Consider the following 24,321-nt stretch of genomic DNA (forward strand, 5'->3'; position numbering starts at 1 on the left):
TCTTCTGGCTCTGGGGTACCCAGCATAACACACGTTATCACAATCTCCTCACAACCCTGCCCCATTCCTAGCTCCCTTCTGCCCACACTAAATATGGCAAGGGGAGCTTCTAGGTCATCACGTCGCGTCCTCTCCCGACAGCCAATAGCGTTCGAGCTTTCAGTTTGCGCCTGCTACTGGTGCCGAACTTACCAATGAGTGAGTGTTGTGCTGTGCGCAGGCGCAGGGTCTGCTTTGGAAGTTCTGAGCTGTGGGCATGGATTTCGGTAATGGCGGAGATGATGGGGATGGAAGCTCAGGGGGTGGTTGCTGGAAGGAGGCATGTGGAGCTGTGACTGGTGTAGGAGTGCAGCGTGACAAGAATGCAGGAGGTGGTGTTGGGGAGGACCGTCTGCCAGCATCCTTGGTGCAGGAGGAGAGGAATCCGTACAAGTGTATGGTCAGCCATAGAAAATCTGCTCCCTTCTGGTCCTCTCTAGTAGATTTAGGGCCAGTTCACACAACGTGCGTTTCTTTCTGCATCCAAAATGCACAGAAAGTATGTTATATGGTTGTCAATGTCATAGTTCACATTGCTTGCAGTTCCAGTGCGTTCCGGGTGCAGGAAAAAAAGTCGAATATGCTGCAATTTTTGTGCACAGAACTGTACTGGAACGCTGTGAAACGCATAAAAAACGGACATGTCCCTATTTAAATTGAAGAAAGGGGAAACAACTGGAATGCATCAAAAATGTGTCAAAATGCACCTGAATGCGTCAAGAACGCATCTGGACTGTATTTGTATTGTGTGAAGCGGCCCTTAGAGTGAAATCTACTCGCCCTTCCATGTAGGAGGGTGTGTGCCGACCAGTCAGTGATCGGGTTTCTGGCTTGGGGTGTCCTCAGCTTGCCTGTGACATACAACCACATAGGCTGTAAGCCTAGGTTCACATACTTGTGCACAGCAGGTGCGTACAGCTGCCCATTTATTTTCGGGAAAGAAGTCCCTGACGCTTTTTATAAAAATGGTGGCATCCGGAAATGTGTGGTGCTGCAGCACCATGAGGTTTGTGTGTGCTGATGCATGGGGGTGCCATTGAGAATGAATAGCATGCCTGCCCGTATGCTAAAAAGCAGGGAATTTCTGTGCAGTTCGGGAACATGTGCGATGATGTGCTCCCTACCCACTTGTATGCCAAACTAGCCTAAGGGCTTGTTCACACTAGTGTCGCTATCTGAAGAGCAATCTGCGTTCAGATCACTCTTCAGAGAGCATTTGACAGGCAGCGATGAGGTGTTGTATCACCACCTAGCCACCTGCTTTAATCCCTAGGATCCTGAACTAGCGATTGCAGAGTGGCTCCATTCACTTGAATAGTGGGTGTATTTCTAATGTGGTACTCAGAATCGTGGCCGTGGCATGTGTACACCCGTAGCCACTGCCTCTGCAGCTAGAGGGGGTGCAGTTGGGGAGCAGTAAAACTGCATTTCAGCTGCTGTGTTTTAGCCTAGGTTCACATATGTGTGGATCAGGAATGCATGTACAATGCCATTCTGTGCGACGCATTTTTAGAAAAGGTTCAGAGACTTACCTGCATTTCTTGTGGGTTTAGCAGCCCATTCAAATGAAAGGGCTGCTGTACCTACAAGGTGTCATCGCAGATCTGCACACACAACCCGAACATTTGCAAATCTACTGTTACTGCGAACAAACCCTAAGCTATACATTGATTGGACAGACAGAAATCTGTTACAGCCTGTGAGTCTACAGGATGCAGGCACAGAGCGTAACCACTTCCCGCTGGCCACATGCATACAGCATGTAAAATAAGTACCAAACACGTCACCATTTTTTCGGTAAATTTATTTCTAAGGCTACGTTCACACTAGCCGGCAGATAGGCATTTGGGAAGCATTTTTACCGCTTCCTAAACGCCTGGGAAAATTCTGTACATTGCAGCACATGGTGCTGTTCAAACGGGAGCGTTAGCGTTGCGGCAAAATGGACGCCTCTGGTCGAGTCAGGAGGAGTTGAAGCCTCCTATTCAAGTCTATGGTGCCTCTCCGCAAACGCCCGGCCGGCGTTTGCTGTGCGGTTGCAGGGCCATTCAAACTTCATTATACGCGCCTGTGGGGCGTTTGTAACGCTTGGCAAACGCCTAGCAACTCCGCTAAACCGCGCATGCGGTGTTTGCGGAGCATTAAAAACGCTCACACAAAGTGTGGACGAGCCCTAAAGGTGTTGACATGAAATTTTCACCACATGTCAGTAACAACCCATGCAATCCATACATACAAAGAAACCAAAACGTCATAAATTATGTGCAGTAAAATGGAATGCCACACAGAAAAAGTATTGAACACAATTCATCAATAGCTATAGTACAGATTCTGAGGAGGGAGGGCAGCATGGTCAGCACTCTTAATGGGTGCCTGTGACAGGTCCCTTGGCCTGTTTTCAACTGTGGGGTATGGGTATGATGAAGAGGAATTATGATTTCAATTATGACAGCCAGCGCTAGCACAAGTGACAGTTCTGATTAAAGTACCATCCCTTGTGCTGATTTTTTTAAATAAAAGTTTTACATAAACTTAGGATTTACACCCCGGTCACACTGGGTGCGACTTGCCGTTCAATTTGCCATGCCATGCGACTTTCAAATGGTGTGACTTGGTCAGACTTGGTCAGAGTCGCACCGATTTAGTAGCGCATGCACTAATTCAGGAGCAACTTGCACAGATATCTAGGCAGATGTCTTGCAAGTTGCACCTCAAGTTGGAATGACATCTGACTTTGAAACCACGCGACTTCAAAGTCGATGTCGGTGTGACGGGGGGGAATGTTCAAGCCAAGAAGCTCTGCACTCTGCTTCCCTATAATGCAATGCACAATCCTTGCTGATCTAGAGGGCCGTGTCAGATGGACAGTTTATTCACAGTAACCCTTTTTTTAAAGTGATTTCTTGCTAAGGAAATCCTAGTTAAGGAATCACTAACTCGCTAATTTTACATTGGTTTGTTGCTTGGTTATGTTTGTGCAATATAAGTGAACATATCGGTGTGCCATTAGTGTCTACAAAAACCCCAAACACCATAATAATATACCTTCACCCCTGAAAGTTCAAAATATGTAGTCCAAATGTTTCAGCATCTAAACGTCCTAAAACACCCGTGGATGTGATTTTCTTCTTTAATATTCTTCCTCCAAAATGTGAGAATTCTTCTTATTCCAATAAACCAGACGGTAAGAATCCACCAGCAGTGAATAGATATAGGTTCCTCTCCTTCCAGAGTATATATGATCTCCGATGGCATCATAACATATATCAGAACAACTCAATATAGTGTGGTAGGCAATACTAGGAATTGGACCATTTATTTAGTTAAAATTGCGCTTCAAAACAAAATTCTTGTGTCTCAGCATGTATTCACTCATAAAACAAGCGTGATGTGTAAAGCTTTCAAAATGGCTGCTCCGCAACTTCCGGTATACATCCGACGGTAAGTCCTGACACGTTTTGTCACTTCCGACATCAAAGGCTTTAATGCTGGTGGATTCTTACTGTCTGGTTTATTGGAATAAGAAGAATTCTCACATTTTGGAGGAAGAATATTAACCTCCCTAGCTAGTGTAGCTCGGGGTAAAATGTCTGTACCAAAAGCGGTAAGCCCGAGCTACACTCGGACTTACCATGTGGCGCTGCATAGGGATTCCCTGCAGAGCTTACCTTGTCCTTCGCTCCCGTGATGCGTCCCCTGCAGCGCCCCCGGCCATCTCCTCCAGCCGATGCCGGCATCCGGCTTCTGTGTTCCGGTCCCTGGGACGTACGGGTGCCGCCGGCGGCGGGAAATTTGAAAATTTTAAAAAATTTCATTTTTTTCCAAACAAATTTTACATAGTAAAACATTGCTGTTTCAACCCATTTCACATACATTTTGTCCCTAGTGCTTTGTCCTGTGCCCTGCCTGCATTTTGTCTGTTCTTTCTGCCTGGAAACTGAGAAACGTCCGTGGCGTCCAAAAAGTGTCCCTTTAGGTCAAAAGCGGTTTTAGATCAGCTAGAGAACAGCGATAGTAAATCAGAACCACTTGCAGAATTGAGTGATAATTGCCTTTGTCTTTGTACAGCGCTGAGCAAACCCTTTGGCGCTATATAAATACTGTATAATAATGATTCGTGGGGAAATTCGTCATCAGACACTGAAAACAATTTTGCGACTTTCCTCAGTGATGTGCGAACTTGGCGCTATATTTCAAATTTCAGTGTTTTTGGTTTGATTATATTATTGAATTGTATTATTATTATATTATTATTTTTTATGATTATTTATTAAATTATAATTTATGATTTCGTGTTTCAAATTTTATCATACCCGGGATGTTTAATAGACTCTTGTTCGTACAGATTTCAGTGAGTTATTCCTAAAAATTACAGCGTACAATAAAAAAACGACATATTTCCATGCAAAATAATGGTACCGTTTTCAGCACCAAAAATCTGAAATAATCAGACCGCCAGGGAGGTTAAAGAAGAAAATGAGCACATCCACGGGTGTTTTAGGACGTTTAGACGCTGAAATATTTGGACTATATGTTTGTGCAATGTTTCATGTCTCTGACAAACTCACAAATGATCATTGCTCTGCATTCACCTCTGTGGCTTAGCGACACACTGCTGAAGGAACGTAATTTGTAGCAGCGCATGCTTACATAAGGACAGTTTTACCCATAGTTGTAACAAATCGCATCTTAGTGACAAAAGTTGTCAGCAACTATAGTGATTGGCTATCAGTTGCTGTTAATTGCTATCTTTAGGAATGTGTAATGATGAGCAATTGCTGCTACAAAACCACCAGTCTGACATGACCTGTAGACTGTGTTCACAGGGAAAAGGTAGGTGCTGAACTTGAAAACCGACTAATACAGTTCAGCTTTTGCTACAACCTATAAGTTCTTTGGCTAAAACTAATTTTGTAGCCATACCTCTATTGCTATTAATTGCCATCTGTAGGAATGTGTAACAATGAAGAATCGCCGCTACAAAATCACCAGTCTGACATGGCCCATAGACTGTGTGCACGTAGAATGGGAAGGTAGGTGCTGAACCTCCACAGAATGATACTATTCGGCTTTTGCTACAATCCATATGTTTTTCGGCTAGAATGAATTTTGCAGCCTTACCTGTAAATGATTTGTGATTTTTAAGTGCCATCACCCTAAAATGAAATGAGGGGGCAGATATTAGACTTAATAAATGTAGAATGAGGGTTTAGATTCCCCAGATTCTGGAACAGGTGCTGCCATCTTTAGACAATGGCAGTTTTTCACCACAAGAGTCACAAATGGAAGAGATTATCATGTTTTACACATTGACAATGATAAATCAGTTGACTGAAAATGTATATTTTTTTTAATGTTTCCAATAACAGGATTTGGACCTTGGAGTCAGGGAGGGAATCCTCAAGGAGGTGAGTAGTAGTACCATGGACCACATTGTGATTCCATGTTTCTGCTAATTTTTGTTTGTAATATGTCAGGATTTGTTTATACAAAAATCATAGCAGAAAAAAGGTTACAAGAATTTGTCACCTGACGGCGGTACAACATTGTCATAAATAGCCAATTCTAAGGTGCATTTGTTTTCTTTTTTAGCCTTTGTTTCTCTTATTTTCACTCAATAATCTTGCCAGTATGACTGTTGCTTTTCAACAGAACAAGCTGTCATACAGATGTAGCAGTTAGAGAGTGGAGAAAAAACAGTTTCCACTGACAGGGCTGCTTACAATGACCAGCTTTTATTTATGTAAAACCTTTATCCCAAAAATAACAAAACTGTTTGCTGTAACTGCTTAAAAAGTGTTAGCTGAAGTTTGGCTTCAATGTGCTAGTGCAGTGGTGGGCAACCTTTTTTTTCAACTGAGCCAAATCTCGCCAAAACCACGATTGTAATTTATTTTGAGAGCCACATTTTTAAAACTGAAAATACACTGTTTTTAGTTTCAATAAGTTTTTATAGTAATTCATCCCCCATAGTAATTCTCCCCCATATAGTAATTCATCCCCCATATAGTAATTCATCCCCCCTATAGTAATTCATCCCCCCTATAGTAATTCATCCCCCCTATAGTAATTCATCCCCCCTATAGTAATTCATCCCCCCTATAGTAATTCATCCCCCATATAGTAATTCATCCCCCATTTAGTAATTCATCCCCCATATAGTAATTCATCCCCCATATAGTAATTCATCCCCCATAGTAATTCCTCCCCCATATAGTAATTCATCCCCCATAGTAATACATCCCCCATATAGTAATGCATCCCCCATATAGTAATGCATCCCCCATATAGTAATTCATCCCCCATAGTAATTCATCCCCCATATTAATTCATCCCTCATATAGTAGTAGTAAGTAAGTAGCAAGTAGTAAGTCAAGTCCCTCCTGTGTCAATTCACTTACCTTTGCTCCGCGCGTTCCTCTCGCCGTGCTCCCCGCGCCGTTCCGGTCTTCAGGGCGGACTGTGAGAGGAGCCTAGCTCCCCTCACGTTCTTCACGCTGCCCCGCCTACACACATCCTGACAGCCAATCACTAGCTATCAGGATGTGAGTGGCAGCGAGACTGGCCAATCATTGCTGGGCTAGCTGCAGAGTCCTCGGCCACCCGAAAGGAGGGAGGGGAGGGGAGCGAGCGCCCGGCACACAGAAGAGCCGCATTAAAATGTGTAAAGAGCCGCATGTGGCTCGCGAGCCGCGGCTTGCCGACCACTGTGCTAGTGTATCTAAATCTGCTATTAAATCTAACACTCCCCTCTCCCAAAGACTGACAATGTTGCTGTCCAAGGGGGTCCCTGTGTTTCTTAATTCAGAGTGCAAGCACTTTAATACAGAAGGTGTGTTACTGGTCAGATCACCAGGCGAAAACAGGGGAAAAATAAGAAAACTAATGCAGCCACAACATCTAATGATTGGTGAGCTGCGATATATTATATTTTTGGTTTTGGGTTTAATACTGCTTTAAAGTGACCACCATTCCATGAAAATCCTGATCTTCACACTGTCTTAGCTGTAATGTATTTAGCCAGGCTTTGACTGACTGGTTAAAGTCTTATCAGAAGGGATTTGGCCACCATTGTGGTTACCCCTTGGTCAAAGAATATTTGGAACAAATGACTGTAGCATTAAGCTACAGTTGAGACCAGCTGCTGAAGGTTTCCTGGTATCAAAGAAGCGTTTACTCCCCATGGCCAAGGGACAATGTCCTTCTGGTCTAATGTGGATTCTATTGTCTAAAACACCACAGGTGGAAATTGCACCCACCTTGGCAAAGACGCCTGAGGCACATCCCTCGCTGGGGGTTAAGCAAAGTCCTTGTCCTTATGCCACATCCACAAGGCTTGGAGTGCCAAACTCTCAAACATTTTTTTTCTCAGCATAAGGGTGCATTCCCCTGCTTTCCAAAGTGGTATTCACTTTGCTGTGCTCTCAGGGTATTCCCATTCTCGGATGCCTAGACAACCTACTGAAGGAACAGTCACCTTGTAACAGACAATGTAGCCTTGACTGTTCAGACATTACAGAGACTCAGATTGAACTGGATCCATCACTTATAGTATTTAGACCTAGTCCTAGACACAGCTCAGGTCAAAGTATTTGATGATTCAAACTCTTCGACCTCTGACTTTCACTCCTCAGTCCAGAAGTCCTCTGACTCTCTGCTTTTGGTAGCCTTATTTGAGGCAGTCCCATTTGTCAGTTTCACTTCAGACCCTTTAAAAAACATTTTGTTGTGGGACAGGTCAGTCCAGTTTCTGAAAAGATTGACTTGAAGAATCAGGTTGTCCATGGCTTGGTGGCTCAGGAATCCAGCAGTGGAGCCTGTTGGGATTCGGAGGGGTCCTGGGCACCTTGTTGGTGGAAGGGGCTTGGATTTTGGAGAAATCGTGTCTCCAGATAAACATTCTAGAGCTTCAGGCGATGTGGTTTTCTCTCTGTCAATTTAGCTTTGAATCTGGTTCTTCTGACACTTTGAATCTATCAGAGTCCTTCCCTTTTACATGCTTACCCATAAGGTGGTGTTTCTTGTAGTGATCACTTCAGCAAGGAGTGTGTCTGAGCTGGTGTCCTTATCCTGTAAAGAAACCTTTCTGGCCTTGCACAAGGTGGTGTTGAAGTCCTGACTTTTCTTCCTACCTACTGGGGTGTGGAAATTTTTTAAAAAACTACTTGACAGGGACTAAATTGGTGTCCCAATCTACTTGTCCCTCATGACAATCTACTTGTCTAAATAAAAAAAAAAAAACAAAAAAAACAAAACTGTATTTAAATCTGAGGTGCTTTTAAGAATGTCTGGGACTTTTAACCATTAGCCGCCCGGCCAATGGCCGTTTGGCAGCTTCAGATGTGTATCTGCATTCCGGGTGCACGCCATTTGGTGTGCTCCCGCACATGCGCCGTTTGCGCTAGTGCAGAGCGGCGCAGCAGTGCGATCTGTCATCGGCCGTGCACCTTGGACACGGCCGATGACAGATCCGAGTACCGTCTCCCGTTGCTGGTACCATACCATGTGACCTGCTGTGACCAATCACAGCAGGTCACATGACAGTTGTATACAATGGATGGCTTCATTCATGATGCCATCCATTGTATACTAGTGCCTAGCTGTGAATGGTCACAGCTAATCACATGCACATGTCATGTGATTAGCTGTGACCAAATCACAGCTAAGCACAAAAAAAAAAAAAAAAAAAAAGCTGAATGAATCGATTCAGGTAAATGCTTGCTTATAGCAAAGTAATTCTTTGCTATAAGCAAATTGTGTAAAGAAAAAAAAAAAAAATACTGATCACTTCCCCAAAGTAGTACAATGTTACTATGGTAACATTGTACTATTTTGGTCATAGTAAAATATGAAAAAAAATCTTTAAAAAAATAAACAAAAATGTAATAAAAAATTAAATATAATAAAAAAATTAAAAAATATATATTTTTTTTTTCATACTGTCACCAGTCAGTGTCCCTGATCACCGCCATGCCAGTTATATGATGACGCTGTACTGCACTGGTGACAGTATGTAAAAAAAAAAAATAGTGAAAATAATTTTTTTCATTTTTTCATTTTCCGAAAAATTATGACAAAAAAATACAACTTCAAAAAACTCGCCATGCCTCTTATGAAGTACGTCGGACTGTCTACTCTGCAAAAAGGGGTCATTTGGGGGATATCTGTACTGTTCTGACATTCTTGGACCTCAAGAAATTAGATTGGCCGTCAGTACTTCAGGATTGATCAATTTTCAGATCTATACCATAGTTTGTGAACTCTATAACTTTCCTAAAAACTAAAAAATACATCCTAATTTGGGTTATTTTCACCAAAGACATGTAGCAGAATACATCTCGGCCTAAATTTATGAAGAACAATTATTTATTTGTAAACTTTTATAACAGAAACAAAGAAAAATGTGTTTTTTTTTCAAAATTTTTGGTCTTTTTTTGTTAATTTAGCAAAAAATAAAAACCCCAGAGGTGATTAAATACCACCAAAAGAAAGCTCTAGTTGTGTGAAGAAAATGATAAAATTTTAGTTTGGATACAGTGTTGTATGACCGCGCAATTGTCATTCAAAGTGTGAGAGCGCTGAAACCTGAAAAATGGCCTGGGCAGGAAGGTGTAAAATTGCACGGTATTGAAACGGTTAAAATCAAAAGGGGCTTTATGGCAATTTAACCGTTTAATATTTTTAACATTTGTGCTGTTTATCTCTTCCTGCCTGTCTCCAGCACCGCACCCAGGGACTAGCAGGGAGGGGAGAGACTTTGCAGTGTAATGAGCACTGATTGGGTGCCTGTCAGGAAAGGGGAGTGTCGGGCTTATCCTTTATCCCTTTTGCTGCCAGAGCTGTTTTTGCGTTTTTTGCACAAGTTTAAAAAATAAATAAATAATGTTAGGCCTGAATATTACACAAAACCCCCAAACATATAGTTTCTGAAAACAGACTCTAGAGAATAAAACAGTGGTAGTTACAATTTTTTATTTCGCATGATATTACCGATATTACCGCAAAATTTCACTGAAAAATACACAAGTTAATTTTAGGGCACAAAAAAGCAATAAATTACTGTGTTTTTTGTAAAATATAAAAGATGAGGTTGCACCGAGTAAATAGATATCCAACATGTCAAACCTTAAATTTGCGTGTGCTTGTGAAATGACGAACTTTAGTACCCTATATTTTCTATAGGCTACACTTTTAAAGCCCCTTTTAGATCATCAGTATAGTGTCACTGAGGATGTCTCATGCTAGAATTATTGCTCTCATTCTGGCGTGCGCATTCATATGTAACGTGTATTGCAATTGGCGTTTTCATGCGTCGGCACCCCAGCGTGTGCTTTTACGTTTGTACGTTCGTGTATGTGGGGGTAGGGGGGCCTCAAATTTATTTTTTGAGGGGTTGTTATGTACTTGGATGTAACTTTTTGAATTTTTTATGAATAAAAAAAATTTTTTTTTTTACTTAATTTTTTTTTTTCATCACAAAAAGTCCCCTATGGGATTTTGGTGACAGGTTCTCTTTATTGAGACATCTAAGGTCTAAAAGACCCTGGATGTCTCCCCTGTGCTCCGCTGAATGTAATGCAATGCACATTACACTGTATTACATTCTTTCATTACACTGTATTACATTCTTACATTCTTTTCCGGCCTCACTCTCGGGGAAATCTACCAACGGGGACCCAGAAGTGACATCATAATGTCACTTCTGGGTCAGGACAAGAACGGGAGGGGATTGGAGGCTGGTACTTTGGGCTGTGTGAAAGCAATTGGTCAGCAGCCTGGCCGCCCGTATGCTATTAGCTGACCGGGCTAAAGGTTAAAAAAAAAAAAAACTACCTGCCTTTCGCCCCGGAACTACACTGCTCAAAAAAATTAAAGGAACACTCTGAAAACACATCAGATCTCAAAGAGGAAAAATATCATGATGGAGATCTACACTGATATGGAATGGGTAATGTGTTAGGGACATAAGGATACCCTATCGTTTGATGGAAATGAAAATTATCAACCTACAGAACACTAAATTCAAAGACACCCGAATATAAAAGTGAAAAAACTATGCAGCAGTCTAGTCCATTTTGCTGAAATTTCATTGGAGCAACTCAAAATGGTACTCAGTAGTTTGTATGGCCCCCACGTGCTTTTATGCATGCCTGACAATGTCGGGGGAGGCTCCTAATGAGATGACAGATGGTGTCCTGGGGTATTTCCTCTCCGATCTGGACCAGGGCATCACTGATCTCCTGCACAGTCTGAGGTGCAATTTGGCGGCGTCGGATGGACCGAAACATGTTATCCTAGAGGTGTTCTATTGGATTTAGGTCAGGTGAGCATGGGGGCCATTCAATGGTAAAAATTCTGTCATCCTCCAGGATGTGCGTACTCTCACCACATAATGCCGGGAATTGTCATGCACTAGGAGGAACCCGGGACCCACTGCACCAGTGTAAGGACTGACAATAGGTCCAAGGATTTCATCCCGATACCTAATGGCAGTCAGGGTGCCATTGTCTAGCCTGTAGAGGTCTGTGTGTCCCTCCAGGGATATGCCTCTGCAGATCATCACTGACCTACCACCAAAACGATCATGCAGAACGATGTTACAGGCAGCATAATGGTCTCCGTGGCTTCTCCAGACCCTTTCATGTCTGTCACATGTGCTCAGGGTGAACCTGCTCTCATCTGTGAAAAGCACAGGGCGCCAGTGGTGGACCTGCCAAGTCTGGTGTTCAATGGAAAATTCCAGTCAAGCTCTATGGTGCCGGGCAGTGAGCACAGGGCCCACTAGAGGATGTCAAGCCCTCAGACCACCTTCATGAAGTCTGTTTCTGATTGTTTGTTCAGAGACATTCACACCAGTGGCCTGCTGGGGGTCATTTTGTAGAGCTCTGGCAGTGCTCATCCTGTCCCTCCTTGCACAAAGGAGCAGATACTGTCCTGCTGATGGTTTAAGGACCTTTTACAGCTAGAGTAACTGCCTGTCTTCTGGAATCTCCTCCATGCTCTTGAGCTGAGAGACACAGCAAACCTTTTGGCAATGGCACATATTGATGTGCCATCCTGGAGGAGTTAGATTGCTTGTGCAACCTCTGTAGGGTCCAGGTATGGCCTCATGCTACCAGAAGTGACACTGACCCTAGCCAAATGCAAAACCAGTGAAAAACAGTCAGAAAAGATGAGTAGGGAAAAAATGTCAGTGGCGTCCTCCTGTAAAACCATTCCTGTTTTTGGGGTTGTCTCATTGTTGCCCATCTAGTGCACCTGTTGTTAATTTCATTAACACCAAAGCAGCTGAAACTGATTAACAACCCCCTCTGCTATTTAACTGACCAGATCAATATCCCAGGAGTTTAATTGGCTTGATGCCATACTTTGTTTAGAAAGTGTTCCTTTAATTTTTGTAGAGCAGTGTACATGTCCAGGGCGTCGGGTGATATAACTTCAACATCACTGATAGTGCCAGATCAGAGATGCAGTTCAAGTTTTGATGGAGATATACTGAACCACTCTGCAGATTTGACATTCCTGTATCAGGTGAAATTTAATGCATATAATGCCTACTGCAGGGCTAACTACCACCACCTCCATTTGGGAGGGTAAATATGCCAGGACTGCAAAAGATACCGTACAATTACCACCATTGAAAGGTGGCCTGGATGTACCTAATCTTCAGGCCTACTTGCCATATCCACTGGTGGTTATATCCAGAGAAGAAAATAATGCAGCTGATATTTTAGAAGTGGCTATCCTTACATCAAATGAAACCCTTAAAAATGTAATACATAGACAATGTGCCCCAAGGTGCATCAGTGCTTCCACCTTCACTATGATACTCTGTGTATTCCGGACATTTCACTTGGCCCTATCAAGTGGGAACACTGCCTGCTCATCTAATAGCCCTTTATGGCACAACCCCAAATGCGGGAATTTTTCTTGAGGACAGTTTATTTTGGGCTAGGCATGGAGTGAAATATATCTCCCAAAGGGTACCTTTTAATATTTTTCAGCATTTCAACAGGAACTAATAAATACAGCATAATTTAGATATTTACAAATACGCCATGCTACGCCACACCCCTGGTCACTATGCAGACTTTAGGACTAATGTGCGTTTCTTCAATAGTCTGTTTTGATCGTGCTTCATCCTTCTTCAACTAAACAAGCCTCAGTTGCTGCACAGTACATTTCTTATGCATTATGTATTTGATGTATCTAAGTGATCACATAAATATTTCTCTTCTACATCTTATTTAGGGCCTTACGTGGAACATGGAGGTCATTGGCAAGGTAAGCATTACAACTTTTCATTATTCAGTATGAATAATAAATTGACCTTTTTTTTTTTTTCTTTTTTTTGCTGACTTACGTTTTACATGTTTAGAAATGTTATTCCTTCATATGTAAAATAGATCTCCGGTCCCTTCTTCCTACCATCTGTACCCTCTGAAAAATAAAATTTGTTTTTGGGTGAGATTATCCTTTAACATCCTTCAGAGTGTGGTTTTATGTGTTTCCTACACAATTAGCAAGAGTCATCCAAAGTCAAAATGGGTGTCTAGGATAGTTCATGTTGTTGTTCAGCCTCCACTAATCCTGCTTTTGTTGCATAGGATATGAATATCATGAACCAATGATGGATATGGATGGCCCTGGTCCCAGCTTCAGTCAAGGATTTGGGATGCCGCCTGATTTCCCACCAATACCTGAAAGGTATTCTTATTGTGTAGCTTCCACCATGCCTTGGGCTTTTTCATTGCGTTGAATAAAGACGAGGGTGATAGATTAGCAGTGTACAGGGTTTGTCTCTGAAAATTACCATTTATGTCAGTCTCAAAAAAGAGACCTGTGCATGTTTTCTTGTTTCATTGAACACTGCAGGGGCATGCGCTAAATAAGGATGATAAAATGTTTATTATTTAGGTGTGTTACAGTAATCCATAAGTTCTTAGTATCACTTTGAAAGGGATGGTCCTGGAAATGTATGGTAGACTGTTTTTCGTGGTCCTTTTGAAGGTCTGCACACTCCTTCCAATGGTGCTGCAGATGTCCTGTTCCCTCAGAACGAAGTAATTTGTTAAGAATACCCAGGCTCCAAGCTGCATCAATAACGTAATCAACTGCACAAGAATGCCCATCAGATCAATTTATTTTTTTTTAGATTGGGGAGCAGGTACACGCCTATGGTGGCTAGATCAGGTAAGATATTGAAGTTCAAACTCACTGCTATGGCAGTTTCAGATAGCTTTCTCTGAGCATTAAAAATTGGTAAATGAACACCTTTTGGTCAATTTTCCCCATTCTTTATCCTTTAAATTCAATAAACATTTTCCTAGCAGGCTAGCGTAGCATGGTATGGTTATTGTGTAGCCCCTTTCAAGAGGTAATCCACCTTTTACCATTCCCTTTGTATCCTAGAAACCTGTTACCATTGCTCATCTAGCAATAGTGACAGCCTTTATCTTTTTTTTTTTTTTTTTTTTTTGTTGGTTGAGTGAGCCAGTGTGGTGTCATTGTTACCACGAGGCAAACGGTTTTCAGGGAGGCAGCGCTGCCCCCCGGAAGAAGAGGCACACACAGCATGGGAACCAGGTAGCATCTGAGAGAGGCTGTGGGGCTGCTTGATGGTGTATGCAGAGCCAGACTCTCGTTTCTTGTGATGTCTGGAGCTGTGAAGGTGAGTGTCTTTTTTTGTTGCCGGGGGAAGGAGGGAGATGGCGGTGGATGTATGGGTGGCCGTGGTAATGGAGGACTCCCTCAGTCGGCGGGTGTGTGTGTGTGTGTGTGTGTGTGTGTGTGTGTGTGTGTGTGTGTGTGTGTGTGTGTGTGTGTGTAATGGGGGAAGATTTTGCCAAAAAACATCTTGATTATCCCCACTTTTGGGCAAATATTCTTTGGACTGATGAGACAAAACTTTTGGAAGGTGTGTGTCCCATTACATCTGTCATTAAACTAACACAGCATTTCCTAAAAAAGAACATCATAGCAACAGTCAAATATGGTGCTGATAGTGTGATGGTCTGGGGCTGCTTTGCAGCTTCAGAACCTGGAAAGCTTGCCATAACTGATGGAAACATGAATTCTGTGCTCTACCAAAAATCCTGAAGGAGAATGTCCGGTCATCAGTTTGTGAGCTCAAGCACTTGGGTTATGCAGCAGGACAATGATCCGAAACACCAGCAAGTCCACATCTGAATGCCTCAAAATAAAACAAAATTAAGGTTTTGAAATGGCGTAGCGAAAGTCTGGGCCTAAATCCAATTGGGATGCTGTGGCATGACCTTAAACATGGTCGTTCATGCTAGAAAACCCTCCAGTGTGGCTGTATTAAAACAATTCTGCCAAGAAGAGCGGGCCAGAATTCCTCCACAGCATTGTGAAAGACTCATTGTCAGATATCACAAACATTTGATTGCAGTTTTTGCCAGCAAGGGTGGCACAACCAGTTATTGGGTTTAGTGGGCAATTACTTTTTCACATAGGGCCAGGCAGGTTTGGACAGCTTTTTTCCCTTCCTAAATTAAATCATCATTTAAAAACTGCATTTTGTATTTACTCGGGTTATCTTTGTGTAATAAAATTGGTTTGATGATTTGAATCATTTGTGTGACAAATAGGCAAAAAACTAATGGGCTAAGGGGGCAAATATTTTTTCACAGCACTGTAAGTAATTATGTAATTAGGCACAGAACATTATTCTGGAGTAACAATATCTTGGGAATCTAGCCAGGGGGACAAGACCTTATTGAACTTCTTAGGCATCCCCTCACCTCATAGGTTAATTTGTACATGGGAATTGCCTTGTTAACAAGAGCAAGCCATAAAGATATGGAGGGAGGGTGGATTTCCAATACAACATTTTTAATTTCTTAGCATAAAAAACAGTAAATTTAAGTGTTTTTATTCCATTAGGGAGAGTGTCTTCCTCCACATAACTTAATAAGCAACGTAAGGGGTTATATATATTGGGAAGCTGTAGAATCGTACTGGTAAAGTTAGTAACCAAAAGGCTCATATTGGTGGGCATTCCCAGACCATATGGTAAAATGACCCCACTGCTTCAGAGCGTTTGGTTCAAACGGGAGAGTGAAGCCTACCCACCCTACAAAGAATGTACGAGGTATAGTATGAGCGGGGTAGGAATTTTGTTTGTATCACTCTATCTTGAGCAGAGATAACCATAGGTATCTGTAGAGGTTAAATTTCCTGCTAAATGTCCTCTGTCAATTCTGGTACATCATCCCCCTTCCAACTGGATTGTTTAATCACTTCAAGTCAGGACACTTTTACCCCCTTCCTGTCCAGGCCAATTTTCAGCTTTCAGTGCTATCACACTTTGAATGACAATTGCGTGTTCATGGAACACTGTACCCATATGAATTGTTTAGCTTTTTTTGAGACAGATAAAACTTTATTTTGGTGGTTTTTATTCACCACTGGGATTTTTATTTTTTTATTGCTATATAAATGAAAAAGTCCAAAAATTTTGAAAAAAAGTGTTTTTCTTATAAAATTTTGCAAATAAATAATTTTTCTTCATAAATATTGGCCAAAATGTATTCAGTTATCTTTTTAGTAAAACAAAATAACCCAAATTAGTTTATAACCAAAAATTATAATTTTTCAAACATTGTTTTATATTTTTATTTTATTTATTTATATTTTTTTTTGTTTTTGTTTGTTTTTAACATACTGTCACCCTAGCAGTACAGTGTCACCATAGTGACACTGTACTACTTGTGGGGGTGATGATTTTTATTTTTTTTTTACACTGATTGCTTTTACACCCATAAATGCTGTAAAAGCAATCATTTCTCTTTCTCTCTGGCTGCATTCTTGCAGCCATTGAGAAATACTGTGAGAACTGTGATTGGTCACAGCTTGTCACATGGTACAAGGCTGTTGTGAATAGCTTTGTACCATGTGACCTCTGTGATCATTCACAGATTTCACTAGTAGTAAGCAATGATGTCAGAAGTGACATCTTACTTACTACTATTCATGTGATTACTGATTGGCCAATCAGTGATCACATGATCGGGACCTCACACAGAGGTCCTGTACAGCGATCTCCGGAAACAGCGGACACCAGATTGCGGTGCCGCGTGCTCCCAGAGAGCGCATACAGACTAAAATGGCAGGCACCGTTTTTGAACGGCAACCCGCTCCTGCACTGCTCCTGTCCGGCTGTTTATTTATATATATATATATATATATATATTTATATATATATATATATGGGCCGGAGGGAAAGTGGTTAAGACAGTTAGTGCTCAAGTGGAGCAAGAAGGTGCAGAGATAAGTTTGGAATGCTCTGGTTGCGAGAGCAATTTTTCAAGCTTAGAAGCTTGGAACGATACCTTAAGAAGCCTGAATTTTACAGTGGCTGTGTGATGGATTTGTATCTAAAACAGGTAGTGTTGGGCAGGGGCGGACTGACCATTTGGGAACTCGGGCACTGCCCGAGGACCCGGGGTCAGAAGGGGGCCACATGAGATGCCCCTGGTACCTTTTTCATAGGCTTTTTTGGGTGTGGTTTGAGTGTGGGCAATGACACGGGCCCCCATGGTCCCCTATTGCCCGGGGGCCCCATGAGTTGTCAGTCCACCCCTGGTGTTGGGTATAACATAATCTCGTTAGAAGTCCAAATAAGGTTTAAAGGTCCCCATGTGATACAAATCTGCAACAGTTTTAATGCCATGATGGGCCCAGAACAGCACATCATCTTGAATATAGAGCTCACTGAATTGTGGGCTGTGCCATAAGGGGGTGTTAAGTTAGAGACCGCCCAATTCCCTATCATCAACTAACTGGGATGCCTTAATGATATGGGGGGTCATGGTGAGTATGTCGGTACCCTCTCACATTTGGGTAGACTGTGTGGGCAAGACTTTGCATGGATTCATGGTAGGAAGCGCCACCTCCAGTGCAGTGGCCGCATTGTTCCTCTCTATCTGGAACCACCAACTGTTATTTTTGCATTCACTTTAAGGTGCCTATTTAGCTGCTTTGTAATTTTTAGTATTTTCTCTGTACAGATTTGCCTTATCTGCACACTGGTACGTTAATTTGGCTTGCAGAATGCCGCTTTCCATGTCCACCAGGATTAATTCTGTAATGTCCTTGCAATCTTTTCTTTTCTAGACCCCCATTCCACCTTGAGTTTGAGTTATCTGAGGGTGCAAATCATGGATTTGACAGAAATGCAGGATGGCAGAGTGAAATTGGAAGTCCATTCTGGGACAGAGCTGGTGGGTCACGTCAAGGCTTTCGACGACCTTTTGACCGCAGCAATGCTAGAGGAGTAAGTCAGTACAACATTTACGTTCAAATTTATGACATTTTGCTTGGACACAACTTTAAGGGAGAATTGTCCAGAAATTTCTAAAAAATGGTCAAAAGAACAGTTAAGGAATTGACCCTCCCTTTTTTTCTGATCTGGGGAGCTTGAGGGAAGTGGAAGAAAACTGAACCAAAATAACTGAAATTAAGTGCATTTATCATCACAAGTTTTACATTCGCTTTTGTGTTAAAAAAAAAAAAAAAAAAAAGCATCTTTAACCACCGGGGAATGACAATTGCACGTTAATGCAACACTGTACCCATATGAAATTATCATTTTTTCACACAAATAGAGCTTTCTTCTGGTGGTATTTAATCACCACTGGGTTTTATATTTTTTGCTAAACAAACAAAAAAGACCAAACATTTTGGAAAAAAATCTTCGTTTTTTTTTTTTAAATTTTGAAATAAGTAAATTTTCTTCACTGATGTGCACTGATAGGCGGCACTGATGGGCACTGATATTCTGTACTAATTGGGCTGCACTAATATGGGTACTGATATGCTCCACTGATGGGGCTGCATGGATCATCAGGGCACTGATCATCAGTGCCCTGATTAATTGTAAATGTCCACTGTCACCAGACAATGACAGCACGGAGGAAAGGAAATGCTGATAACTGGTATTTGTTTACATGTGATCGGCCCCAGCTGATCACATGGTAAAGTGCCTACCTCATTGGCTCTTTACCCTGATCGGTGATGTGCTTTGTCTGAGGGACACAGCTCACTGTCGATTGTCCTGCTGCATCCTCCCAAAACGAGAGTGGTCCCATCCAGCCGTCATTGTACAATAGGTCGAGTGGGAACCAGTTAGTTAGTCTAGAACACTCCTGTGCCATCACTCTGGCCTTTGCTGATTACTGCCTGTCTAAAATGTAATTAAATGTAATTAATTTAATTATGTGTTCTTCAACCTTTTTATATTAGAATTTAACCATACTAAAGCCGGCCATAGATGGATCGAATCTCAGCCGGTTCAGCAGGGATCGATTAATCTATGGCTTGCCTAAGGCCACAATCTACTTTGAAAACCCAGGACTTCAGCACCGGATCCTTTACGAGTTATCATCCATATAAATACATTATTACTGTATATGTACAGTACATTGTGTTAAGTGCTTTTGTGCAGATCAAAGGGTTGTCCTTTCACATAAAGGGGACTCCAGAAGACTTTCTATACAAATTATGTTTAAATTTAACCTATTTTAACCCCTATAAGTTATGATTAACCACATGCCGCCCAGCCACTGTAGAAATACGGCGGCAGGGTGGCACGGCTGGGCAAAAGCACTTTTTAAAACGTGTGTTTTTAAAAACAGGTAGGGGGCGCGCACGAGGCGCGCCGCCGCCGCCCTACCTGTCCCGCCGATCACAGCCGCGGATGTCAGTCGCCGGGTCACAGCCGGTCGTTATTAGATTAGATATTTCATGAAAACGTAAGCAAGATCATTGCACTATTAAGAGATTTGCGGCTGATTCAGAGCATAGACGGGTTCGTGCAGATAAAGGCAAATTGAGGAAGATTTCTGCCAGATCCATGCATCTGATCAAGAGAGCAGCTGCTAAAATACCATTACATAGCAGCAAACAGATATTTGAAGCTGCTGCTGCCTCTGGAGTCCCATGGACATCAAGGTGTAGAGTCCTTCAGAGTCTTGCAACTGTGCATAAACCTTCTATTCGGCCACCACTAACCAATGCTCACAAGCAGAAATGGCTGCATTGGGCAGAAAAATACATGAAGACTAATTTTCAAACAATCCTGTTCACTGATGAGTGCCGTGCAGCCCTGGATGGCCCAGATGGATGGAGTAGTGGATGGTTGGTGGACGGCCACCCTGTTCCAACAAGGCTGAGACGTCAGCAAGGCGGTGGTGGAGTCATGTTTTGGGCCAGAATCATGGGAACAGAACTGGTCGGCCCCTTTAAGGTCCCCGAAGGTGTAAAGATGACCTCTGCAAAGTATGTGGAGTTTGACTGACCTCTTTCTTCCCTGGTACAGAAGGAAGAACTATGCTTTCCGTAATAAAATAATCTTCATGCATGACAATGCACCATCTCATGCTGCAAAGAATACCTCTGCATCAATGGTTGTTATAGGGATAAAAGGAGAGAAAATCATGGTGTGGCCTCCATCTTCCCCTGACCTCAATCCTATTGAGAACCTTTGAAGCATCCTCAAGCAAAAGATCTATGAGGGTGGGAGGCAGTTTACATCCAAACAGCAGCTCTGGGAGGCTATTCTGACATCTTGCAAACAAATTCAAGCAGAAACTGTCCAAAAACTCACAAATTCAATGGATGCAAGACTTGTGAAGCTGCTATCAAATAAAGGGTCCTATGTTACAATGTAACGTGACCTGTTAAAATGTTTAAAAAGTTAAAATGTTGTTAAAAGTTTGATTGAAATAGCTTTTGATTTCAGTAAATATGCTGCAAACACAACAAATGACAATTTTCAGTTCTTTACAACCTATAAAGTGTTTTGAAACTTACTGTGCGTAATAATTTGGAATAGTGCATTGGAAGTGTTTTATGTTTAACAAAAATCCTGTTATCATTAGGAGGTTTGTTCAATAAAATGTGAATTGTACTCTTAATAGTTGATAACATGAGAATTATGCCGACTGTTATTTACATCAATGATTTAGGTAAATGAGAAAAATATCATTTGCATAATAATTTGTAACACGGTGTAGACCAGACCTTTGTAAGAACTTATTTCTTTGTGCCTTCCATGGCATTAATTAGGGTTTTTGAAGATATTTGAATTTTTTTATTATTATTAGTACATTAGATTTTGTCTTTTTTTTACACCAACCTATGAAACTTTTTCTGCTGAACATTTCAAAATGTTTCATCACTATCTTTGTGAACTCAACAGGTTGATGATCACGTCTCAAAAAAAAAAAAAAGAAAGAGGATTTTCTCAGCAGTCCAGCCGGCCCCAGTAAAGTTTGACAAGAAAAGTGTTGGTACGGTAGTTCTGAGAATCTGTTAAAAATGTTACATGTCTTAATTTCCCCTGTGCTTTTGAAAACGTCTCACTCTGTCTGTTTGCCCCCCTGATCTTGAGTTCATCAAGAACTCCCTGAAATTACACTTCTTCAAGAAAGTCTGTTTTCTAAATTTGAATAAGGCAGGCCATACATTATACAATTTTCTTGTACAATTTTCCTTTAGATTTACCAACACCATATAATATGAGGTTAAACCTAAACCCTTTCAATTTGTACACAGTCAGGCAGGCCCTTGTACTACATAGCTGAAGGAAAATCTAAAGGAAGTTGAATAAGAAAATTGTGTACTGTATGGCTGGCCCAAGCCTGCTTTTTTAACCTTTCATTTGAAATGAGAACTCTAATCCCATTTGCTCCTTTTGTTGTCTTTGAATGACGCTGCTTTCTTTAACCACTTCAAGTCCAGACACTTTAAACCCCTTCCTGTCCAGGCCAGTTTTCAGCTTTCAGCACTATCACACTTTGAATGACAATTGTGCGGTCATGCAACACTGTACCCGTATGAATTTTGTAGCATTTTTTGAGACAGATAAAACTATTTTGGTGGTATTTATTCACCACTGGGAGTTTTATTTATTTTTTTTTTTTTTGCTATATAAATGAAAAAGTCCAAAAATTTTGAAAGTTTTTTTTCATATAAAATTTTGCAAATAAATAATCTTTCTTCATAAATCTTGGCCAAAATGTATTCAGTTATCTTTTTAGTAAAAAAAAAAATAACCCAAATTAGTTTATAACCAAAAATTATAATTTCTAAAACATTTTTTTTTACATTTTCATGTTGTGGTTTTATATTATGTCTTGTTTTTTTTTTGTTTTTAACATACTGTCACCCTAGCAGTACAGTGTCACCACAGTGACACTGTACTACTTGGGGGGGGTGATTTTTTTTTTTTTACACTGATTGCTTTTAGATCCATAAAGGCTGTAAAAGCAATCATTTCTCCTCTCTGGCTGCATTCTTGCAGCCAATGAGAAATACTGTGAGAGCTGTGATTGGTCACAGCTTGTTACATGGTTGTTGTAACTACCCTTGTACCATGTGACCTCTGTGATCATTCATCGTGTTTACTACTATACATGTGATCACTGATTGGCCAATCGGTGATCACATGATCGGGACCTCGCACAGAGGTCCCGTACAGCGATCAGTGTTCCTCCGGACACAGCAGGCACCGGATTATTGTGCGGTACGCTCCCAGGGAAGCGGGAGGACGTTTATAAACGTCCACCCGCTCCTGCACTGCTCCCGTCTGGCCGTTTATGTACATGGGCCAGACGGGAAGTGGTTAAATTGTTGTTGTGGTTTTCATGTTTAATTCGTATGTCTGATCAGTAGATTAATAGAGATATTTCTTATAGAATTTACACAGACACAGCAAAAACAAACCGTGCAAGGGAGCCAACCATCAGCAGCACAGGTTAAAGATGTAAGTATATTACTTACTGTCTTTGTAAAAGCAAGACGTTTGTATATATGTTTTGTTTTTTTTCAAGCTACTAAACCTGGCTCAAACCTGGAAAACTGAAACAAAATATGTATAATATGACAAAATGCATAATCAGACCTTCTGTAAAAACTGCATGTCAAAATAGTGACTAGATGCAAAGATATTGTCAGCTACATATTTACTTGGCTCACAAGTTTTGCCCTAACCTCTTCTGATTTCAAGCTGTCATTTCCCTCTTTTAATGTGATGGACTGCCACCGAGCAAGATGAGGATGCGGGAGGTAGTAGAACTACGTTTGTACAGGACAAGTCATGGTATTCAAATAAAGTCAGCTGTCTATATCTCTGGACTTAAGCAGCCCATAGAGGAGTCAGAAAAAAACTGACTTGATTGCCTTATACACATGCTTAATGTGGATGGGGAATCCTCCCCGCTGAGCTATTGTATTCTGACAGCAGGGAGACTTACCTGCTGTCAGAAAACACTGATTAGCCTTGCAGCCTCTAACCTGCAGCAGGGAAAATCCAACTGGGTGGTTGTACAGAAGTTGATTGGTGGATAAACTTCTGTACAATCTCAGTGCCCATACATTCATTATGAAATGTTTCTTTATAAATTTTGCATACTTATGGGAAGCACCAAGAGAGGAGGAAGAGAACACTCATTATTGTAAACACGGTAGCATTTATATTTGTGATTGCTGGGATTGTCCATCGCAGCTATCACAAGGCACAGATCCACTCTGAATTGCTCTGTGCATTTTGCCTGTGATTTGAGCTGTAAATCCCTTGATACTGCCGCCTCCTAGTGACCATTTACATGGGTGTAATGATGAAGTAGGATTTCTGATCACGTGATCACTGTGATTAGCAGTGACAATGTCACATGATAAACCCGTTCCGCTGGTTTCCAATCTCAAATAGTGACCTGCAACTGTTGGTGACAACTTGGTCACAAGCTGTGGGCGCCCTCTCAGCGCATAACCTCAGACCCCCACAGATGCATATTTATAAGGCCTGTCCCACAGCTGCATATATACATTACACTGGTGGGAAGAGGCTAATGACAGCGTGATCGCAGGCTTTCAAAGGGCACACTGGCCACCCAAGCCTGTCTTTTCTGTGTTGTTTATAAATGATGTTCTCAAATACTGAGTCCACCTCTGTTTTTATTATACAGTGCTGTTGAGATGGTGAAGAAAACAATGTATTTGTGCTTTATATGTTTTGTTTTTTTTTAAGCAGGCAAAGCAACATAACGGAAATGCAAAACAAGGGGAAGACACAAAATTGAAGTCTATACAGGAAGCTAAAGGTAATTACAAAATGAAAAATTAATTGATATATCACATTGTTTTATTTATTTATTTGAACCTCCTATATTGACTATGTAATTTTCAATTACTAGGTGACAAGTCAAAAATGCCTAAGAATGAAGGGGCTAACACAAAAGTGTAAGAGTATATATTTTT

General features: G+C 41.4%; 1 protein-coding gene across 3 annotated transcripts in view; it reads left to right on the forward strand.

The window, feature by feature from the left end:
- The first annotated feature begins 200 nt into the window (after positions 1-200).
- LOC149436937 (uncharacterized) overlaps positions 201-24,321 on the forward strand; it is a 62,161-nt gene continuing 38,040 nt past the window's right edge. For 2 of the 3 annotated variants that reach the window (XR_016308248.1, XM_089661272.1), the window contains exons 1-9: positions 201-266; positions 5,409-5,447; positions 13,291-13,323; positions 13,647-13,746; positions 18,178-18,337; positions 21,263-21,353; positions 22,761-22,828; positions 24,092-24,164; positions 24,258-24,303. Coding sequence is in view for 2 of the 3 variants with exons in the window: in XM_089661272.1 (XP_089517398.1) it covers positions 257-266; positions 5,409-5,447; positions 13,291-13,323; positions 13,647-13,746; positions 18,178-18,337; positions 21,263-21,353; positions 22,761-22,828; positions 24,092-24,164; positions 24,258-24,303 (620 nt within the window). In the remaining variant the exon portion in view is untranslated. The remainder of the gene's footprint in view (positions 267-5,408; positions 5,448-13,290; positions 13,324-13,646; positions 13,747-18,177; positions 18,338-21,262; positions 21,354-22,760; positions 22,829-24,091; positions 24,165-24,257; positions 24,304-24,321) is intronic. The other variant, XM_089661273.1, reaches the window with a different exon arrangement.

Source organism: Staurois parvus, unplaced genomic scaffold (assembly GCF_062004578.1).
Source record: "Staurois parvus isolate SC_StPar_1 unplaced genomic scaffold, SC_StPar_1.0 ptg001328l, whole genome shotgun sequence".
In the NCBI taxonomy this organism is placed as follows: Eukaryota; Metazoa; Chordata; class Amphibia; order Anura; family Ranidae; genus Staurois; species Staurois parvus.